Source organism: Eublepharis macularius, chromosome 1 (genome assembly GCF_028583425.1).
Source record: "Eublepharis macularius isolate TG4126 chromosome 1, MPM_Emac_v1.0, whole genome shotgun sequence".
In the NCBI taxonomy this organism is placed as follows: Eukaryota; Metazoa; Chordata; class Lepidosauria; order Squamata; family Eublepharidae; genus Eublepharis; species Eublepharis macularius.
Genome location: NC_072790.1, coordinates 254536454 through 254554196, shown reverse-complemented (window position 1 = coordinate 254554196; position 17743 = coordinate 254536454). Strand labels below are relative to the sequence as shown.

The 17743-nt window shown below is 59.5% G+C and overlaps 1 protein-coding gene across 6 annotated transcripts in view; it reads left to right on the top strand.

Annotated features, from left to right (window-relative positions):
* Positions 1-765: 765 nt before the first annotated feature.
* Positions 766-17743, top strand: part of ARHGEF11 (Rho guanine nucleotide exchange factor 11) — a 49904-nt gene continuing 32926 nt past the window's right edge. For 2 of the 6 annotated variants that reach the window (XM_054999211.1, XM_054999202.1), the window contains exons 1-4: positions 11527-12074; positions 14794-14885; positions 15748-15846; positions 17543-17592. In XM_054999211.1, the coding sequence (XP_054855186.1) occupies positions 11929-12074; positions 14794-14885; positions 15748-15846; positions 17543-17592 (387 nt within the window). In that variant the 5' untranslated portion in view covers positions 11527-11928. Of the gene's footprint in view, positions 868-11526; positions 12075-14793; positions 14886-15747; positions 15847-17542; positions 17593-17743 lie in introns of those variants that run through there. The other 4 variants (XM_054999220.1, XM_054999238.1, XM_054999229.1 and 1 more) reach the window with 4 other exon arrangements.

Here is a 17743-nt window from a genome sequence, read left to right as displayed (position 1 = left end):
TATGTAAAGCCTTTAGGGGAACTCATCGCTAGCTACGGAGGTGGATGCAGATGGCCCCCGAGCCCCGGGCAGGGCCGCGCAGACCGCGAGCGGCTGCCTGGCCCAAGAGCTGAAAGCGAACCAGGCGGTCCTGCGCCCAGCCGAGGCGGAGGCCAGGCTGGTCGGGAGGCTGCTGTGCTGCTGGTCACTGACGGCGAGGGGCTGCCGCGGGGCTGCCTAAGCGGCGGCCCCGCCGCCCTCCGCGCCGCCCCGTCCCTCCTCCCAGCGGCCGGGCCCGCCTCCGCCGCCCCTCCCTCTGCTTCGGGCAGCGCAGGCAGGGAAGGGAAGGGAAGGCAGGCGAGGAGGCCGGGCGCGGGCGGGCAGGCAGGCCGGGCAAGGCCGGGGATCGGGGGCTGCGGCTAGGCCGGCCCGGGGCGCCGCCTCGGCGGGGCGGGCGCAGAGCGCAGAGCGCAGAGCGGGGCTGCCGGCCGGTGGGCCCGGGTGCATGGAGAGGCGCCCCGGCCCAGCCCGGCAGCGGCAGCAGCAGCGGCGGCGGCGCCTCCCCCTGCGGAGCCTCCGTCCGCGCGCCTGGGGCGGCCCTGCAGAGGCGGCCGGCGAGCGCGGGAGCGGCGGCCGGTCGCGGCGCTAGGCGGCGGCGGCGGCGGCAGAGGAGGCTGTGCGCGGTCCGGCCCTCCACTCGGCGGCCCGCCCGCCCATGGCCCGCCCGCCGCCGCCGCCGCCGTGAGCGGGCGCGGGCGATGCCCGGAGGCGCGGCGGGGGCGGCGACGGGGACGGGGACGGGGACGGGCGCGCGGGGCCCGGCCTGCCGCTGAGCCGAGGGAGGAGCGCCGCCATGAGCATGCGGGCCCCGCAGGCCGCCCTCGACAGGTAGGCGCCGCGCTCCGGCGGGCGGGCGGGCGGGACGGGCGGGGGCCCGGGGGCGCTTGGGGGGCCCCGCCGGCTCTGGCGACAGGGCGGCCGCCGGGCGGGGCTGGAGGGGCGGCGCGGCTCGCAGGTGCCCGGGCAGGGCGGCCGCCGCCCCCAACCGTCGCCCTCCGCCGCCGCAGCGGCGCCGGGGCTGCCCTCGTGGGCCTTGGGGCGCGGGACCTCCGGGGGGGGGGGGCGGCCGGGCCCGCCTGGGCGGGAGGGAGCCCGGTCCCCGGGCGGCTGGGCGCGGGCAGGGCGCGGAGAGCGGCGCCAAGGGGGCTTCCGTGCCTGGGGCGCCCGAGATGCCGGTTAAGGCGTTGAAAGCAGTCCCCGTAACGTGCAAGCAAGACCCGGCGGGCAGCCGCCGTGGCCTGCGCGAGAGCCGCCGCGTTTGGGTCCGGCGGCCCCGGGAGCCCCGTTTGCAGACGGGAGCGGGAGGCGGGGAAGGCGGCGCTGGGGAACGCCGCTTGGGCTCTGAGCAGCCCCGGCTCGGCCCCCGCAGTGCCAGCGCCGCAGCTAACTGGGCTGCAGAACCGCCGCTGGTCCCAAACCCCCGGCGGACCCGAGAAATCCATCTTCTTCCGCAAAGCTCACCTCCCCACCCGGGGAGCCGGGCCGGCCAGGGCGCTGCAGGTGGAATGATCCCGGGGAGGAGGAATGCCGAAGTTCCGAGGCCCCCGCAGAGAAGGCCCTGCTGGCCGCAGTCTGGAGCACACCACAGCCGCCCCCCCCCCCGCCCCGCGGCCATCTGCCCTGTGGCTTGCAGTGGTGTTCCTTGGAAGCTCCGCAGGCAAATATCTTCTGATCTGCGTGAAAGGCCGGTCCAGCGGGAATATAATCCGGGTTAGGGAAGCATTTACAGAAGCAAGATGGGGGGTGGTGGTGAGAGGAAGATGGCCTCTTTGACGTCCTCATATTTAGCTGTTTGGAAAATTTCAGCACTGCATCTCCAGAGACATCAACGACCATGATATTATGAATTTTAGGACAGGCCAGAGAAAACTAGTCAGGAGTCTACCGGGGGCTTGAAAACTAGCTACAAAACAGACCTCAGCTAAAAGATCGAACTGTTCTGTTCAGTGCCTGGGTGAAGAGGACCATTGCGGCCTGGGTCTCAGAGACAGTAAAAGTCCGTGCTAGGTACCTTTCCAGTGGGAGGGCGTCTCCAGGGAGCTGGCCACTCAGAGGAAGGCCACGACTGGCGGGCTGGATGGCACCGGAGGAGGCAGTCCTTCAGGCACCCCAGCCCGGAGCCATTCTGGGCCTTAAGAACCAGCACTTTGAATTTGGCCTGGACACAGATGGGTGATGATGACTGCAGACCCTCAGCCACAAGGGTGATGATGCAATCTCTGTCACCAGACGCTGACAGCAGCCCAGCTGCAGCATTTTGGACCCGTTGCCGTTTCTGAACAGTTTCCAAAGGCAGCCCCATGTAGAGTGCATTACGGTAGTCTAACTTGGCTGTGACCAGAGCATCATTCACCCTGGCCAGGTCTTCCTTTTCGAGGAACGGCCGTAGCTGGTGCATGAGCCAAAGCTGGTGCAAGGCACTACGTGCCACAGAGCAGACCTGGGCCTCTCACCTTGAGCCGGGGGTCCAGCAGTGCCCCAAGCCCCACACCTGCTCCTCCACCCTCTCCAGGACAGGCTGACTCCTCGACCCCGGGCCAAACCCCTTGTTGTGTTTTCTTGCAGGGCTGAAAACAGCAGAAAACAAGAATCGGTGTGGTGTGGTGTTTTGCGAGGGCTGGGGAGACTGGGTTAAGAATCCTGTGCCACTGGGCGACATTGGTCCAGTAACGTGCACACAGCCAGTCTCTCTCTCTGGCCTACCTCATGGGGTAGTTGTGAGGATGGGATGAGGGCAAGAGATGGGAACTAGGTATGGCACTCTGAATTCTTTGGAGGAAGGGCTCGTTAAAGGGGGAGGAAGTCTGCCTAAATGGTGCTGAAGTTTATTCTTCCTTGTTGAGCCTAGTAGATTTGGGCCCGGAGGGCTGGAAAGTGACCCAGGGTGGGAAGCGCGTCTTCCGCTGTGGCCCGACTTTGGGGATGCTGACCGGCTTGCGGGGGGGGGGAGTCTCTGGCGGGGGTCTTGTGAACTGCTCAGGCAGGGCTCTCTCGGCGTTCTTCTTGTGGATTGGGTCCAGTGGCTGCCTTCTCTGCTTACTGACACGGTGAAGAAGGCGGTGAATGGTGCAGGGTGTGAGCAGCTGCCTTCTCCCGAGGAAGGGCTGGGCTTGGAGGCCTGTCCGCGGCCCTGCCTCTTGGCCTGTCCTTTTTCTGGCGGCCGTGGCGTCAGCACATCGAGTTGGCCAGCCTCGACTTGAGGAGTCTCGGAAGCTGGTGCAGCGAGGCCGTAGGAGATTGCCCTCGAGGATATTGTCCTTTTCAAAAGGGAAGCGGCACAGGAGATTGTGGGCTGGTGCAGGTCTTTTTGTTTATTAATTTTCACGTCTCTCTTGCCCTTCTGCCAAGAAGCTCAGAGCGATGGACGTGGCTCTTGCCTTCTGCATTTTACTCTCATTGCAACTCTGTGAGGTAGGGCAGGCTGAGAGAATGCGGGGCCCAAGGTCAGCCAGGGTCCTGTGGTGGAAGGGCTCAGGGAGGCGGGCGCGCGCATGTGGCTGGGCAGCGGTGGAGGGCAGCTCTGTCACTCTCCTGCCCAGCTCTGGGCGTGTCCAGGTGGTCATCTCCTGCCTTGCTGAAAGTGTCTTAAATTCTTTTAAAACCAGGTTTTTGGAAATAAAAGTAAATGAGGCCAAATGAGTGAAGGAGGGTAATCATTAGTCTCAGGGTTTAAGGTCCTGTGGTGTAGACTTTGGATTTCTGGGCAGCAAGAGTTTCTTTACTTCATTTCAGAATGCAACGCAACACAATGCAATTAAAACTCGCACACGCCCTGTGTGTCGCTCTTGGCTTGCCTGGTAGGACACAAAGGCCGCTGCGTATCAGAAGCCGATACGTACACAGCCAGTCACATATTCATTGAACTTTGTTTCATAAAGGCAAACACTGTTTTGAAAGTAACACATGATTTTAAAAGATACGGCACTCTGCATAATCTAATTTACACAGCGTTGCCTGCACTGCTAGTTTGAGTAGGATTGGCTTCCACTTGGGAGCCCTGCCTAGCAGGTCAGAAGTCTGCTTGTGTCCGGTGGGACCTCCTCTCAGGAGTGCAGTTTTAGGATTGCGCTGCCATCTGGGCTTTGCGGAAGCCCTTTATCCTCCCAGAAGGAACTCTTCCCTGCCTAGCGCAGAAAGTGGGCCTAGCGCCTTCTGGGAGGACATGGGGACCTCCCAGTTTGTTCTGTGCGTGAGCCAAAAACTCCCAAGAGGGCTGGGGAAATCACGTCCCCAGAGGAGTGGAGGAACAACCGGACATCGTGTGTGGGGGGGAGCTTCTCTGCTGTGCTGACTGAGCACCTCTAAAGCTGTGAAATGTGATGATGGTGGTGGGGGTGGGGGTGGGGGTGGGGGTGGGCATTGTCTCTGTTAAGAGTGTATGTGTGTGTGTGTGGGGGGGGAGCCCCAGCCCTTCGCCCTCCATCTCCTCGGCTGATGGGCAGCACGTAATTAGCTCTGACGTGTGCTCTGCCTTGGATCTCTCCAGGAAGCAGCCCGCGTCCACCCTGCACAGGAAATCAGATTAACTGTCTGGAGCAGACGGGGTGCTGAGCAGGGGGGCATTTAGCTATCTGCGTGGATGGACAGACGGGGGTGCCCCCACTGCGCTGGCCTTTGGCTTCCACAGCATAGCAATTATCCTCCAAGTCCTTCTGTGAAAATAGGAATGTCTTCAAGCTTTTGTTCTCAAACAGTAGGATGTGGGTATGGTGGTACCTTAGAGACCTACAACGTTTTCAGGGGGGTCAGCTTTTGAGAGTCAGAGCTCCCTTCTTCAGGCATGTTTTAAAATGTGCACCATGTCTATATAATGGGAGTCGACATGTCAGGTTTCCAGAAAATTTGAAGCCATGGGGGAAAATGGAAGTTTGCGGGAAAATTGAAATATAGGCAATACTTGCTTGCTTATCAAGCCTAAACTTATTTTACTGCTGTAATGGCATAAAACGCTATAACTTACTTAGCGTATACATTTGTACTGTTTGTCATATATATGGCATTGTGGACAATACTAGTCACATTTAAACAATAACTATATGGTTGGAAATATGTCAGAGAGACCTATAGTACGCGTGCTTTATTGTGCTCGAGTGCCGCGATTAGGGGGCTCTGAAAGGTGCTGATCTCTCAGTAGCTCTCAGGCTGCTGCAAATTAACTCGTGTGTCCCCTAGAAGATCCAGGAGAAGATCTTGAAAGATCTGCTCTAGGCTGTAAAAAAAGCTTTTATGTTATAGGATTTTCTCTGTGCTGCTTAGCCAACGGCTTCCTTTTTCTGGTGCGCTTCCAAATCCATGTTCTCTTTCTAGGCCAGGACAAACCTTTTTAATATGCTGGGCAGGATAGTCAGGATATTTTTCATTTCATTTAATAAAAAACATTGTTGATAAATCTTCATTGTGCATATTTAGTGGGCTTACAAAAGCTTTTCACCCAAAAAGAAAATATTTCATAGGAGGTTCTTCCCCCCGCCCCCCCCCCGAGCTTCTCCAAATTTCCCACCTTTTCCATCAGAAAAACGTGGGGAAATCCCTTGGTCAAAACCTCCCGCCCCCCTAAGGGTTTTCTGCTCCCCTCCCGCATCCTCTCTCCTAAGTGGGAAGCCTGGGCTGCCTTTCCTGTCGCTGTTGATGCTTCGGGTGGGACGTCCTGAGGGGCCGGTGCTTTGTGGGAAGGGGCTTTCAGCCGCCTCCTCCTCCTTTGTCAGAGACAGATGCGATGTGCAAATGGGACATGGCTGACCTCGGAGGGTGCGCCTTGAGGCTGGTGGAGAAGGGGCTTCCCTGGTGTGGGGGGAGAGCACAATCCCTGGGCACTCTTCAGCTGCTTTACTCTCAGTGCTTTGCCAGGTGGAGGGCTGCCCTTGGTCCCGGGTGCAGATCCCGAGCTGTGCCGGGCAGAATGGGCCCTCCCAGAGGTTTGCAGGGGGAGAAGGGGGTTGGCCGTCTTACACGGAGGGTCTGTGTGAGATTGGGGGGGGGGGACCGTGTGAGTGTGGCTGTTCCCTCCCAGCACCCACCGTCATCTCCTCACCCAGGAATGGGTGCGGGTTCACCTGTTTGGGGAGGGAAGGGGGCTCGGGAGGCTTGCAGGTGTCGACAGCTTGTAGTCTTGGACTGCTTCCGTCTTAAATAGCCAGTTTCAGTGACAAAATTCTCTGCATTTTTCGCAAGACCGGACTGCTAGAAGCCTGCAGAAGTGTTTCTATAAAAGCCCCTCTAATCGCTGCAAAAGATACGCCTCTTGCTTGGAAGATTGTTGGCTATTCTTTTCATACCAGCTGGAGACCTTCTGTCGGTCTCTTGGCGGTGTTAGGTGTGGGTGGCGTGTGTGGTTGACCCCTGCAGGCTTCTAGGGGAGACGTGCCAAGCTCTGGCTGCCGAGTGACCCACTTTGAGGCCTTGATCCTGTTCCCCTCGGCCCCCCCTCCTAATCTTCTAATTGAAGCATTTGTTCCACTCCAGCTCGCAAGATGGTGGCGGCATTTTCTTTGCCTGGCCTGGTGTTTCTTGCTTTCTTAATGCTGGGTCTTCTCGCGGTTGCAGCCACTTCCCTTGTGGGCAGCACCGACCCTCTGCCAAGAGAATGAGGGCACTGCTGAGCTCAGAACACGCGCCCCCCCCCCGTCTCCAAAAGAAATGCAGGAAGGCCTGCTATGTGTGTGTGAGTGCGTGCGCAGACTTAAGAGAGTTGTCTGTGGCTTTGCATTAGGATTTATTTTAAGCTGCAGAGGGCCCCCCCCCACCCAATGGCTCCCGCCAACAGAGCTAATTCCTGGTGAGCTCAGCATCTTGCAAGGGCAATTTGTAGCATGGACAGCGACAGAAAAGTGGGCTGGCCTTTGCTGCGCCCTGTCGGCCCAGTGGCCCGCGCGCAGGGGCTGTGCAGGAGAAACCCTGGGCCCCTTTGCCCAGGAGTCAGTGGGGGGGGGCGGGCGAACACACCTTCAACTGCAGCCCTTGTCGCACTGAGGTCTCTTCTGAGCATGGCCAGGCCCGGCTCTTGCAGGCCCCCCCCCACAACTGTCACTGCTGCCTCTCTGGGTGCTCCATTGAGCCGTCCTGGGCCAGTTTTATCCTGACTTAAAGATGGGGTGGGCTCCTCCTGAGGAAAGACGGAGAAGAGGAGTGGAGGGAAGTCCACAGCCTAATTCCTGCCTGCCTGTGACTGCTGTCTCTTCCCCTGCAAAGCTGGGAGGACCCCCCCCCCCGCCCAGTGGCCTGACTTAGTTGGCATCCTGGGGGGAAAGGGGGGTGCCTGCCTCTGTGAACGGCCGGCTGGCGAGGCCCTTGGCGAGAGACTTTCTGTCCAGCGTTCTTGCAGCGAAGTGGCTTTGAGTTCTTGGGGGGGGGGGGTTTGAGTTGGGGATTGCTGGCTGCTTGAAGGGACTGCACACCCTGAATCCCCCCCGCCCCCCCCCCCCCGCCCCTGCCGCGGGGCCTTGCTTTGCCTGGAGCTCGGAGACACCCTTGCGTTCCGTTGCTGGAGCCGGTGCCCCTTAGGACAGCTGCTGCCACAGTAAAGTTGGTTGGTCTTAAAGGTGCTGCTGGACTCTTTGCCTTTAAGAGTTTGGAATGGTCCTGCCTGTTTGCTGGTGAGCTGTCCGGGGAGACTTAAGGGCAGCAGGGTTGTGTTCTGCCCTCTTGGCCCAGGCGGCCACCTGGCCAAAGGTAGAGCTGAGTTTCTTCTGCACGTACTGCAGATGATACTAAATTGGGAGGAGTAGCAAATACGGGAGAAGACAGAGTCAGGATATAGGATGGATAACTGGGCTAAAACAAACAAAATGAATTTCAGCACAGATAAACGCAGTTCTGCATTCAAGTAAGGAAATCACAAGGCCAGTCTCGGCACACCAGCCCCACTGGGAGAACTGAGGCAGGGGCCTCCTGGGCGGCCGCGATTCCAGGCACAGCCCCTGGTTCCTTCCTGGCCAGGTTTCCTTCCCTTATGTCACCTGCCTTGAGTGTTTGGTGCAAATACTTTTGCCTGCTTGTGCCTTTTGGGCTCCCACCTACCCGGAGGGATGAGGGATGGCGAAGGCGGAGCGGCAAAACATGATAGGTGGCAAGTCTTGCAAGCTGGTCAAGCTGAGTGCCGTGGCTCAGAGGTTCAGTTCCTGGCCTCATCGCCAGTTAAAAAGGGCCGAGATGCTGGTGAGGTGAATGACCTTTCTATACCGGTAGCCTGGAAGAGCTGCTGTCATTCTGAGTAGGCTGCAGTGACCTTGGCGGACTGACCCTCTGATTCCGTGCCGGGCCTGATGCCTGGTGTGTGAGAGGCCGTTGGCTTGTGCCTGCGGCTCTCTGTCTTGGCAACGGGAGAGGTTTTTCTTTTGCTTTTTTGCAGGATGGAGGGGTGGCGGCAAAGGGAACGCTGATCTGGTGGAACGAGGATGTAATTACCTTCCCTTGCCTCCAGCGTGCCTCTAATTGTGGTTATGGGGAGACATTCCGTCTTGGAAATTATGCTGGTGCAGCGCGGTTTGTGGCGCTTGTCTTGGTTGCTGCAAACTACACTTTGCTTTGAGGGTCCCCCCTTGGCTTGCTCAGGATTGGGAGCCACGGAGGGAGGGGGAGAGAGGGCACCGGGCTGGTTTTCCCGCAGGGCTGACGTTTGGGTTGTCCGTTTGGCAGGAAGGTTTTTGAAGGCTTCGCTGAACTCCCACTTTGTGCCAGTTTAGCATTTGCTGGCGGTTCCAGGAGCTCCCTGCCTTGCCCTGCCCTTCTGCGTCACCCTCCATTTGCACTCCCTTTCCTAGCTTGTGTGTGTGTGTGTGTGTGTCTGTGTGGCAGGCTCAAAATAGCCCCATAGTGTTTGTAGTGGAGTGATTTCTCAGCTGAATATGTTGTGGGTTTTCTCTGCAGATGCTGGTGGTTTCCCTTTGAGGTCTGGGCCCTGCACCTCCTTACCTTCGTGTTCCTGCGAGCAGCGGGAAGGGGTGGGGTAGGAGCCGAGGGCCCCCTTCGCTTCCCCCAGGGCCATTCCGCAATTTGGGGTCTCAGCCTGCTGACCGAGTCTCTGGTCCTGAACCGCACGTCCTGGTTGGTGGCCCGCGGAGGCTGAGGCTTCTTCGCCCAGGCTTCGCCTCGCCTGCTCTTGGGTGCTGGAGGCCATGTCGGGCCGGAGGGAAGAGCCCAGCCGGGATGTTTCTGGCTGTTAAAATGTTTTAAATACTGTTGATTAGGATTGTGTATATAGTTTGTTGTTTTAATCGATGGTGATTTTGTAAGCCGATTCCAGTGAACGGATGAGAGGAGGAATTATTCATTTAGGCAGTGGGTAGGCGGCCTCGCCTGAGACTTGCGTGCTCCGGCTCACAAGGCCAAAGCGGCACGACGATAAATTCCGAAAAGAGCAAGCACAAACTTTATCAATATTTAATCAAGCAAGCTAAGAACTCTCTCAGGACATAAAGGAAGTATTAAACAATAATCATGACCTTGAGGCAGACCATAAAAAGAGCTCTAAAAAGAGAGGGCCTTTCTGTTAGAAGCCCGGATGGAAAGAAATGGTGGCCGTTGTGAGGCTCCTCCCTCACCGGCGCCCCCATCTGGCCCTCTGCTGCCCTGCTGGCTGCCAAAGGCTCCTGTCCTCCTCACTCAGGCCTCAGGTGGGCACGGAGGGGGCCGCGCCACCGTGTTCCTCCTCCTGCTGCGGCAGGGTCAGCACGCCCCAGATGCCCAGCCGGGGCTTCCTCCTCGGCCCTTCCAGGAGCCTGCTTTTAAAAGGTCCCCCTTCCCCACCTCCCTGAATTTCCTCCCGGTCCCCACCCAGCCTCCGTGAATGGCGCTTCTCCCAGCCTATCTCATGGGAGGGCTGGGTAGGCTCTCGGCCACACCCCTTCCCAGCCCAGGGCAGGGCATTTGCTCTGCCCCTCGGCCCAACGGCTCTTGCCTCTGAAGCTTCCCCAGCGGCTCCCTTGGTGGCACGGGGCTTGCACTGGCGCCCTGCCCAGCCGCCAGGGACTTCCCATGTGCCTGCCTGCGGTTGATCCACTTCTGCTACCAGGGGAGGAAGGTGAGCCTGCTGCACAGCCAGGGGTGGTTCCCTAGGACTGGGCGCGGGCACCGCCCACCGCCCTGCAGCTGGGGCAGGCGGCCTGGGGCTGCTGGAGGGACCTTGAGGAGGGAACTGTGCTCAGCCTTGAAGTTGGGTCACAAAAATGTGCTGTTCTTGGGGCTGCTTTTGAAAAAGTCCAGAAATTCCAGCCAGTTCCAGTCCAAAATGGGGCAGCCAGGCTATAGTGAGGGGTGGGACGCGGGAAACCATATCAGTCTGGTGCGGAAAGGTCTGCACTGGCTGCCCCTTTGTTTTCGAAATAGCCAAGAGTCCAGTAGCACCTTTAAGACTAACCAACTTCACTGTATTATCTGACGAAGAGAGCTGTGGTTCTCGAAAGCCTCTGCTGCAGTAAAGTTGGTTAGTCTTCCGGGTGCTGCTGGACTCTTTGCTGTTTTGCCACTACAGACTGGCGCGGCTGACTCCTCTGGACCTCTGCTTCCGGACACAGTTCTGAGGGCCGCTTCCGTCCTTTAGGCCCTGCTCCCCAGTGGCTGGGGCCAGATTCTTGGAGGAGCTCCAGCACGTTCCTGCCCACAGTGAAGAACTCCCTCCCAGGCTTTTAGTTAAGGGCTTCACCAGGTTTTTATAGTCCGCTTCTAGCCCAAGGCGCTTTATGGATATCTTTTTAGGCTATGCCACTTTTATTCTCCAGGCATTTTTTAATGTTTATAATTTATATCAGCTTTAAAAAAAACGTTATGGTCTTGTTTTTTCTTAGCAGCCTCTTTGAGCAGGTGTCTGGGGAGGCTGCCCAGGCCAGAGCTGCCGTATTGACTGCAGCTGGTAAAAGGCACCACCACCTGTCTCGGAGGAGACTAAGCGGGTGCCTGCAGGTGTTTCGGAGCTGGGTTCGAAACCAACCAGGCCACCCACCTCTGAACCTTATCAGTACGAGTCCAAAGTGAGCCGTACACCTGGTGTAACTTCTTTCTTTTTTGATGTGAGGTGTGGCCTCATAAAATGAAGACGTTTACAGCCCCCCAGCCCCTCCCTCAATTAGATCCCAGGTTTCCTGGCCGTAAGGAGGTTCCATGAAAACTTGCACCTAGGTTTGGGGTGTTGGGTGCCCCTGGCAATGGGATCCGTGCCTTTTGGGAAGCGGCAGCCTGCCCGAGTTCCCTTCTTGTTTGCCTGCGGTGCGTATGGGGCGGTTCTTGGCTGGAGGGCAGCGCTGAGGCACCTGTGTTGGGCTCTGCTGCCCTTGCTAGGAGAGCTCCTCCCCTTCCTGGGCTGGTGCGGAAATGCTGGTCTCTGGGTCGACAGGTGGCCGGAATTTCACAGGCCTGGCCAGAATTTTATCCTCTAGTCTCTACAGGACAAAACATGAAAGGGGGTGGGTGGGTGAAAGATTGCCAGGTGCCCCCCTGTACCTAGGAGCACATTCCAGGCGGGTAGCTGTGCGAGTCCGTAGCTGCAAAATACGGCAGGGGCCTTGCGGCAAAGACTCACCAAGTTGGGTCTGGCAGAAGCCTCGGTGAGTCGGGTGTGTCTGCCGAAGGGAGATCCGGCTCCCTCGCAGAAGTGTGGGTTGGGATGAGTTTTGTCTGCCTTGGAGGTGTTGCTGCTGGGCTCCTGTTGTGTTTTGCATCTGGAATTGGGTCCTCCTTGCTTTGCCCTAAGAGGAGCCTTCTGCATATGTTCAGATGCATTCTGGCTGTAAACATGTCTTTAAAACCAGAAGCTGGTTCTCTTGAGGAAAGCTAGCGGCATACTGTTAAGCGGCACAGTGCCCTTCGGTGCCCTCGTTCCCAGCCCGCGCACCGGGGGTACTGCGCCCTGTCCGTGAAGCGGCCTCAGCTTTCTGGTGGTTCCTGCCCTGCCTTTTCATGCGCCTGTGTCCTTTCTCTCTCCCCCCCACGCTCTCCGGGCCTTGCACGTTCTCTTTCGCCATCTTCCTTGTCCTTGGTGCCAGTCTCTCTCTTTCCCTTCTTTGCAACAGAACGGCCAGTAAAAAGCACCCTCACCTGCCCAGGTAAGATGGGGACGGGCTGTGGGGGTTTGTGGCTGGAGGGTCCCAGGTGGCAGCGCTTGACATTTGTTTTTAAAGGGAATGTTGCTGGGGTGCATGTGCCCAGCCGCTGGAGTGGGGGGGGGCGCGAGGTGCCTGCTCCGTCTCGAATGCTCCTTTCCGTCTGGCCTCTAGTCTGCCGCTTGAGTTGCAGAAATGGCACGGTTCAGAGTCCTGCTTCCCACTTCCCAGCGCTTCCCAGGTCCCAGGTGTTCAAAGCACCATTTGTGGCCTCTGGGCCCTTATCAGGCTCTCAGGGCTGAGGTGCTCTGTGAGCAGGTGGGGCGGGGCGTGCCACAGGGTGTGGCAGAGGCAAGGCTGGAGTCGGGACTCAGGCTCGTGGCCCCTGTGCCGCACCGCCTCCTGCTGCGCTCGCCTGGAGTATGCTTGGCTTTCCCAAAATGCCAGCTGTGCAGAATCGTTTTACGACACGCTGGCATCAGCCGAGTTCTCCCTGGGCTCCTTATCTCTTTGCCTGAGCAGAAGGCGGCTTTGGCACCCCAACGGAGGCGGTCCCACAGGGCCACTGCCAGGCTCGCCAGCGCGCTTCTGAAATCAACGGCTAAGGCTTCTGTGGCTCAATTGCACGCATGCCGTTGCTTTTGCGAGGGCGGAGTGGCTGGCGGTGCGTTTGTCCTGCACGGGATCCTGGTCCTGGCAGTGGCTCCAGGGACAGATTCTGTGCTGCAAAGGACAGGGGGAGGGTCTGCAGCTCAGGGAAGGGCCTCCCGCCTTGCAGGCAGAAGGCCCCACCCGGTTCAGTCACAGAATCAGGATCACAGAGTTGGAAGGGGCCATACAGACCTTCTAGTCCGACCCCCTGCCCAAGTCCCCGGCCTCTCCAGCCAAAAAGGACCGAGCATGGGTGAGAAGCAGTTTTTGGCCGCTTCCGTCCCCGCTGGGTTCCGAGGTGGCTGAGCATTCATGGGGGGCGGGGGGGGGGGCGTGGCTCCCCACTCGTGGGGCCCCTTCCCCTCCTGCTGGCTGCTGCATGAAGCTTCCTGTCCTTAATGCCGTGGGCCGGAGACGGTGCCGTACTGTAGCTCCTGTGTGTGTTGGCGGTGTCTCCCGCCTGCTGGGCTTGACTGGTGAGAAGACACTTGGGTGCTGGCACCCTTGACGGCTCGGGGGGGGGGAAGAGCTGGAAGGGACTCCTGTGGGTTGAGCACGGTGGGCTTTTGGAGCATCTCTGCTGGCAGCCTGAATCTGCAGACTCCACTGCGAAAGGAACTGAGACCCAAGCAGCCCCTGCTGGCCCTGCGGACCTGCAGCCACCGGTTGCCCCCGGGAGCTCAGTTCTGAAGTGCTGCCTCGGGGGCTCGGTTCGGATTGGGACTGCAGTGCAGGGGGAGGGGCTCCAGCTTCCCCTCCCCCCTTTCTGCCTCTGAAAGGGCACTGGGAGCACTGGCCCATCAGGGTCGTGGGTGCAGCCGCCTCCCTGGGCCATGTTGCATTGGGAGAACTGCAGGGGAAGCGCAGAGCTTCCCCCCCGCCCCGCGCCTGCTGCAGTTCCCTGTTGAATTGGGCTCCTGCACTTGGCAGCTGCATCTCCTCGGGGGACTTGCCACTGCCCCCTTGCTGCAAGCCCAGTGCTGGGACACTTGGGGGGGGGGGCTGCAGAGTTGCCAGGAGAGTTCCTAAGTGAAGTAAGAGGACGGGGGCGGGCCCAGTTAGTAACCCTCCTTCCTATCAAGCCAGCCTACCGCCCAATGGGACGATGGACCCAGAGGGCAGGTCCCTTTCTGCCGCTGCTGAGTGGGTGGAGGGCTGTGTTTGGGGCCCCGAAGCCAGGCGCTCTTGGACAAAGGAGCCCGGGTTGTAACTGTGCCTTGTCTGTCTGTCTTTCCATCACCTGTTGCTGCATTGTGTTGTGTTCTCTGTCAGCCCCATTGCAGCCTGGTAAGATCTGGGGGGGGGGGGAGAGGCTCTGTGTGTGCGCTTCTCTGGCTGCCCGCCTGGCCCCCTTCTGTCCTTCCGTCTCTCCGCCGTGCCCAGGGCTTTCTAGATCCCTCCCCCGTTGTGCAGAACCCAAAACACCCCCTTGGCCAGCGGCTGCCCCTCCCACGAGGCTTCTGCTTTCTGCTGGTGCTTGGAGTGTGGCCTGATGCGGCCCCTTTGAGAAACTTGGTTTTAGGGACCGTGGTGGCCTGCTTGACCCTGTGTTGGGTCCAGTTCCTGCCTAAGAGGGCTGGGCAGCGTCCAATCGGGCCTCGTGGCTAATGGAAAGGGCGGGGAGCGTGTCGTAGGTTGCCTTCTTGCTCTGGCCAAAGTGAGGCCGTGGGACCAGGTTTCCTTGCTGGGCCCTCCGTGCCAGTTGTCAAGAAGCACCCAGTGAGGCAGCCCGCCCCCCCCCCGCCTCCGGCCAGGGCTCAGTTCCATCAGAGGCGGGGCTCCCGGGGCAGCAGGTGGGGGTCAGAGCACTGGGGAGAATATTTTGTTCCCCACTGTATTCTGCCCCCAGTTCCCTTAAGGCAGGGCTGCCCTGCTGCCTCCAGCACTCCCGCGGCTGAATCAGAGGTCGGTGGCAGCCCCTCTGCCCCCTGGAACACCCCCCCCCCGGGAGGAAGGCGAGAGGCGGAGGGCCGCATCCAGCGAGCCAGAGGCCTGTTGCAGCTGCAGGCGTCGGTGGGACTTGGCCCCTCCCGGCCTTTGCTGACTCTCTCTTTCCTCTGCCCCTCCCCAGGTTAAGCAGCCTGTCTTCCTTGGGGGACTCGGCTCCAGAACGGCGCTCTCCGGGCCACCGCCGCCAGCCGTCTGACTGCAGCGAAACAACAGGTGACCACTTTGTGTGGAAGGGGCAGGGTCCCACGTGACGGGCACCCTAATACTCCGCTTGGTCTCAGGCCTGGAGGAAAAGTGCAGGCCTCTTGGCTCCAGGCAGGGAGACTCCCACTGTGCGGGGCCCGTGGCATGACTGCCCAGCGGCCAAGCTTTTGCTAGCGTCTTCTTGATAAGGGAAGAATATCTTTGTGGGGGGCACGCGCTCTCTTACTCACACGTCTGCCTCTGGCCCCTCCCCGTTTAATGTACAGTACACCCAGTCAGTGCAGCTTTTGCCGATGGGAGGCTTGACCATCTCGTAGGCCTGCCGTGCCCGACCCTGTGGGGGCCCTTTGGCCACCCGGAGGCCTGCCCTAGTCTCTGCTCCCTTGTACTTGGCCTGCCGCTGCCCAAGAGGTGCTGTCCTGGGGCAAGATGTGGTGCCTGCCTCTTCCCAGGGACTCTGCCCCGGTTCCCACATGTGCTGTGCATGCCTCACGGAAGTGGGGGTGGCCGCTTTCCTAATGCACGCCCCCCCCCCCGGATTGAGGCACTGTCCTGCAAAGGGGTGGGGGGCGCTGCAGCGGTTGATCTGCCCTGAGAATGAGCCTGCCTGCGGCGGTGGGGGGGAAGGGAGCCGTTTGTGGCTGGGGAAAGAGTCGGGGGGGGGGCCTCCAGACTGCTCAGCCACGGAGCCCCTGGAGCGGCCACGGGCCATTTGCCGCCTTTCGGCCTGGCTTGCCTCGCAGGGTTGCCGTCAGGATGACTTGGGTAGGATGGAAGTGGAAAGACCACCTGGAGGGGTTCTAGGGGGGCAGGTGGGACAACAACAAAGATGCCACTTGGTGATCTTCTCCCCCCCCCCCCCGCCCCCCAGGTTTGGTTCAGCGATGCGTCATCATCCAGAAGGACCAGCACGGCTTCGGCTTCACCGTCAGCGGGGACAGGGTTGTGCTGGTGCAGTCTGTCCGGCCAGGTGAGCTGGGGCCTGAGCGGGGAGGGCTGGGGCCTCCGGCTCTGTCCGGTCCAGGCCTGGATCTGAATGGAAACAGTCCTCTGTGTGTGTGTGTGTGTGTGTGTGTGTGTGTGTGTGTGTGTGTGAGAGAGAGAGAGAGAGAGAGAGAGAGAGAGAGAGAGAGAGAGAGGGTAACTCGGCTGTGGGGTGGCAGCCTGTGTGCCCCCCTCCCTGATACTGATCTCCCTTCTTAATTTGTCGAAGAAGATGCCGCTAGGGCTGGGCAGAAGGCTGCATGCGGCCCTGTGCCTGGGCCCCCCTGGAGTGCCTGCTGCGGACCCTTCAGTCTCGGCCTGTGCGGGGAACTGCCCCCGCCCTCGACTTCACCCCACTCGAACTTGGCTGGTTCATGATTTGGAGCCCAGCTGCAGGCTCACGGCCACCAGAAAGGAATGGGGCTGGCTGGGGGAGGAGCCATCAAGCCAGAGCACGGCCAGAGTAGCACGGGGGGGCACCTCGCTAGAATGCCACATCTCACGGGCAGAGGCCTGGGCAGCCAAAGGGCAAGAGAGAGTTCTCCTCCTTGAGGCAGGAAGATCAGAACGACCCCGGGGGTGGGGGTGGGCAGATTCGAAATGCCCAGGACATGGCAGCCTCTCTTCCGTCTTGCTCTCCTCTGTGGATGGGCACGAGCCGTGAAGGACGAGGTCTTTGCCTGGGGACTCCATCTTGCCCGTGGGGAGAAGTCCCAACTCCCAGAACAAAGGGTAACGATGGACTTCTAAATCCTGCGGCTTCAATAATAGCTATCCTATCCTAATGAAACGTAATTTAGGATAAGAACAGGGCTTAGGCTTGAGAGGGGACTGCGTGTTTCCCCCTTTCCTTTGTATCCTTGCTCAGCGTGATGTGTGCAAAGGCCACGACTGCTCTGCTTTTGTCCATTACCCCTCCGTCTGTTTTGAACGCTCAAAGCCTGATCTCTGCAAACGCACCACTCCTATTCAGGCTTGCTATCCACAGATTGGTAAATGGGAGGGGCAGCAGGTAAGCTCTGAGCGCGATCGATTGTCGCTGCCCTGGCTTAGAGGAGCAAAGTGGAGAGGCAGTTCTTAGGTGGAGCCTCGGAATGGCCGCGCAGGAAGAGAGGGCTGGGTGCGCCAGTCCATCCAGTGGGTTTGCTGGGGGCAGCATTTACTACCCAGGTGGTATCTGGGTATTCCGCAGGAGTGGGGGAAACAGGCGGTGCCCCTGAGTGGAGACTTGGGATGGCCTCACAGCTTTTCGACTTCCCGGGAATCTGTAAGAATGTGGGGCCTGCGAGTCCATCCCTTCAGGGCTTGCCCCCTCCAGCCCTTTCTTATGCCCTTTAAACTGGAGCCCCTTACTCTTTGGAGGGCCCGAGTCCCTCTCCTTGCCCTCCGCTCTCTTGCTTTGCAGATGCAAAACACGTCTGGGGGCCAGGAGGGTGCTGGGTGCAGGCAGGCGATGCCCCGGGCTGCTGGAAGGTCCTGGGACTGTACCGATGCTTATTGGTGTTATTAACACTCTTCCCCCAAGACCATTTTTCTCAGCCAGGCTGTTGAAAAGTTAAACTTTTCCTTCGGCTTCAGAGGGCAGGCGGCAGGCCTCAAAGCCCCCGCTCTGAAGCTCTGCTTTCATTTCCAGGCAGAGGTTCAACGGGTGACGTCTCTTTGTGTTGTGCTTGTTCCTGCAGGGGGAGCTGCGATGAAGGCGGGGGTGCAGGAGGGGGATCGGATTGTCAAAGTGAGTCAGATTTATGGACTGGTTTGATTTTCATCCCACTTCGCTTCAGATAAGAGCTTGAAGCGGTTCAGATTAATATTTGAGGCCAGTTTGTTTCCTTGTGACAAAAGGTAGGCGGGGGGCGGGGGGGGCCACGCACGAGAGGAAAAGA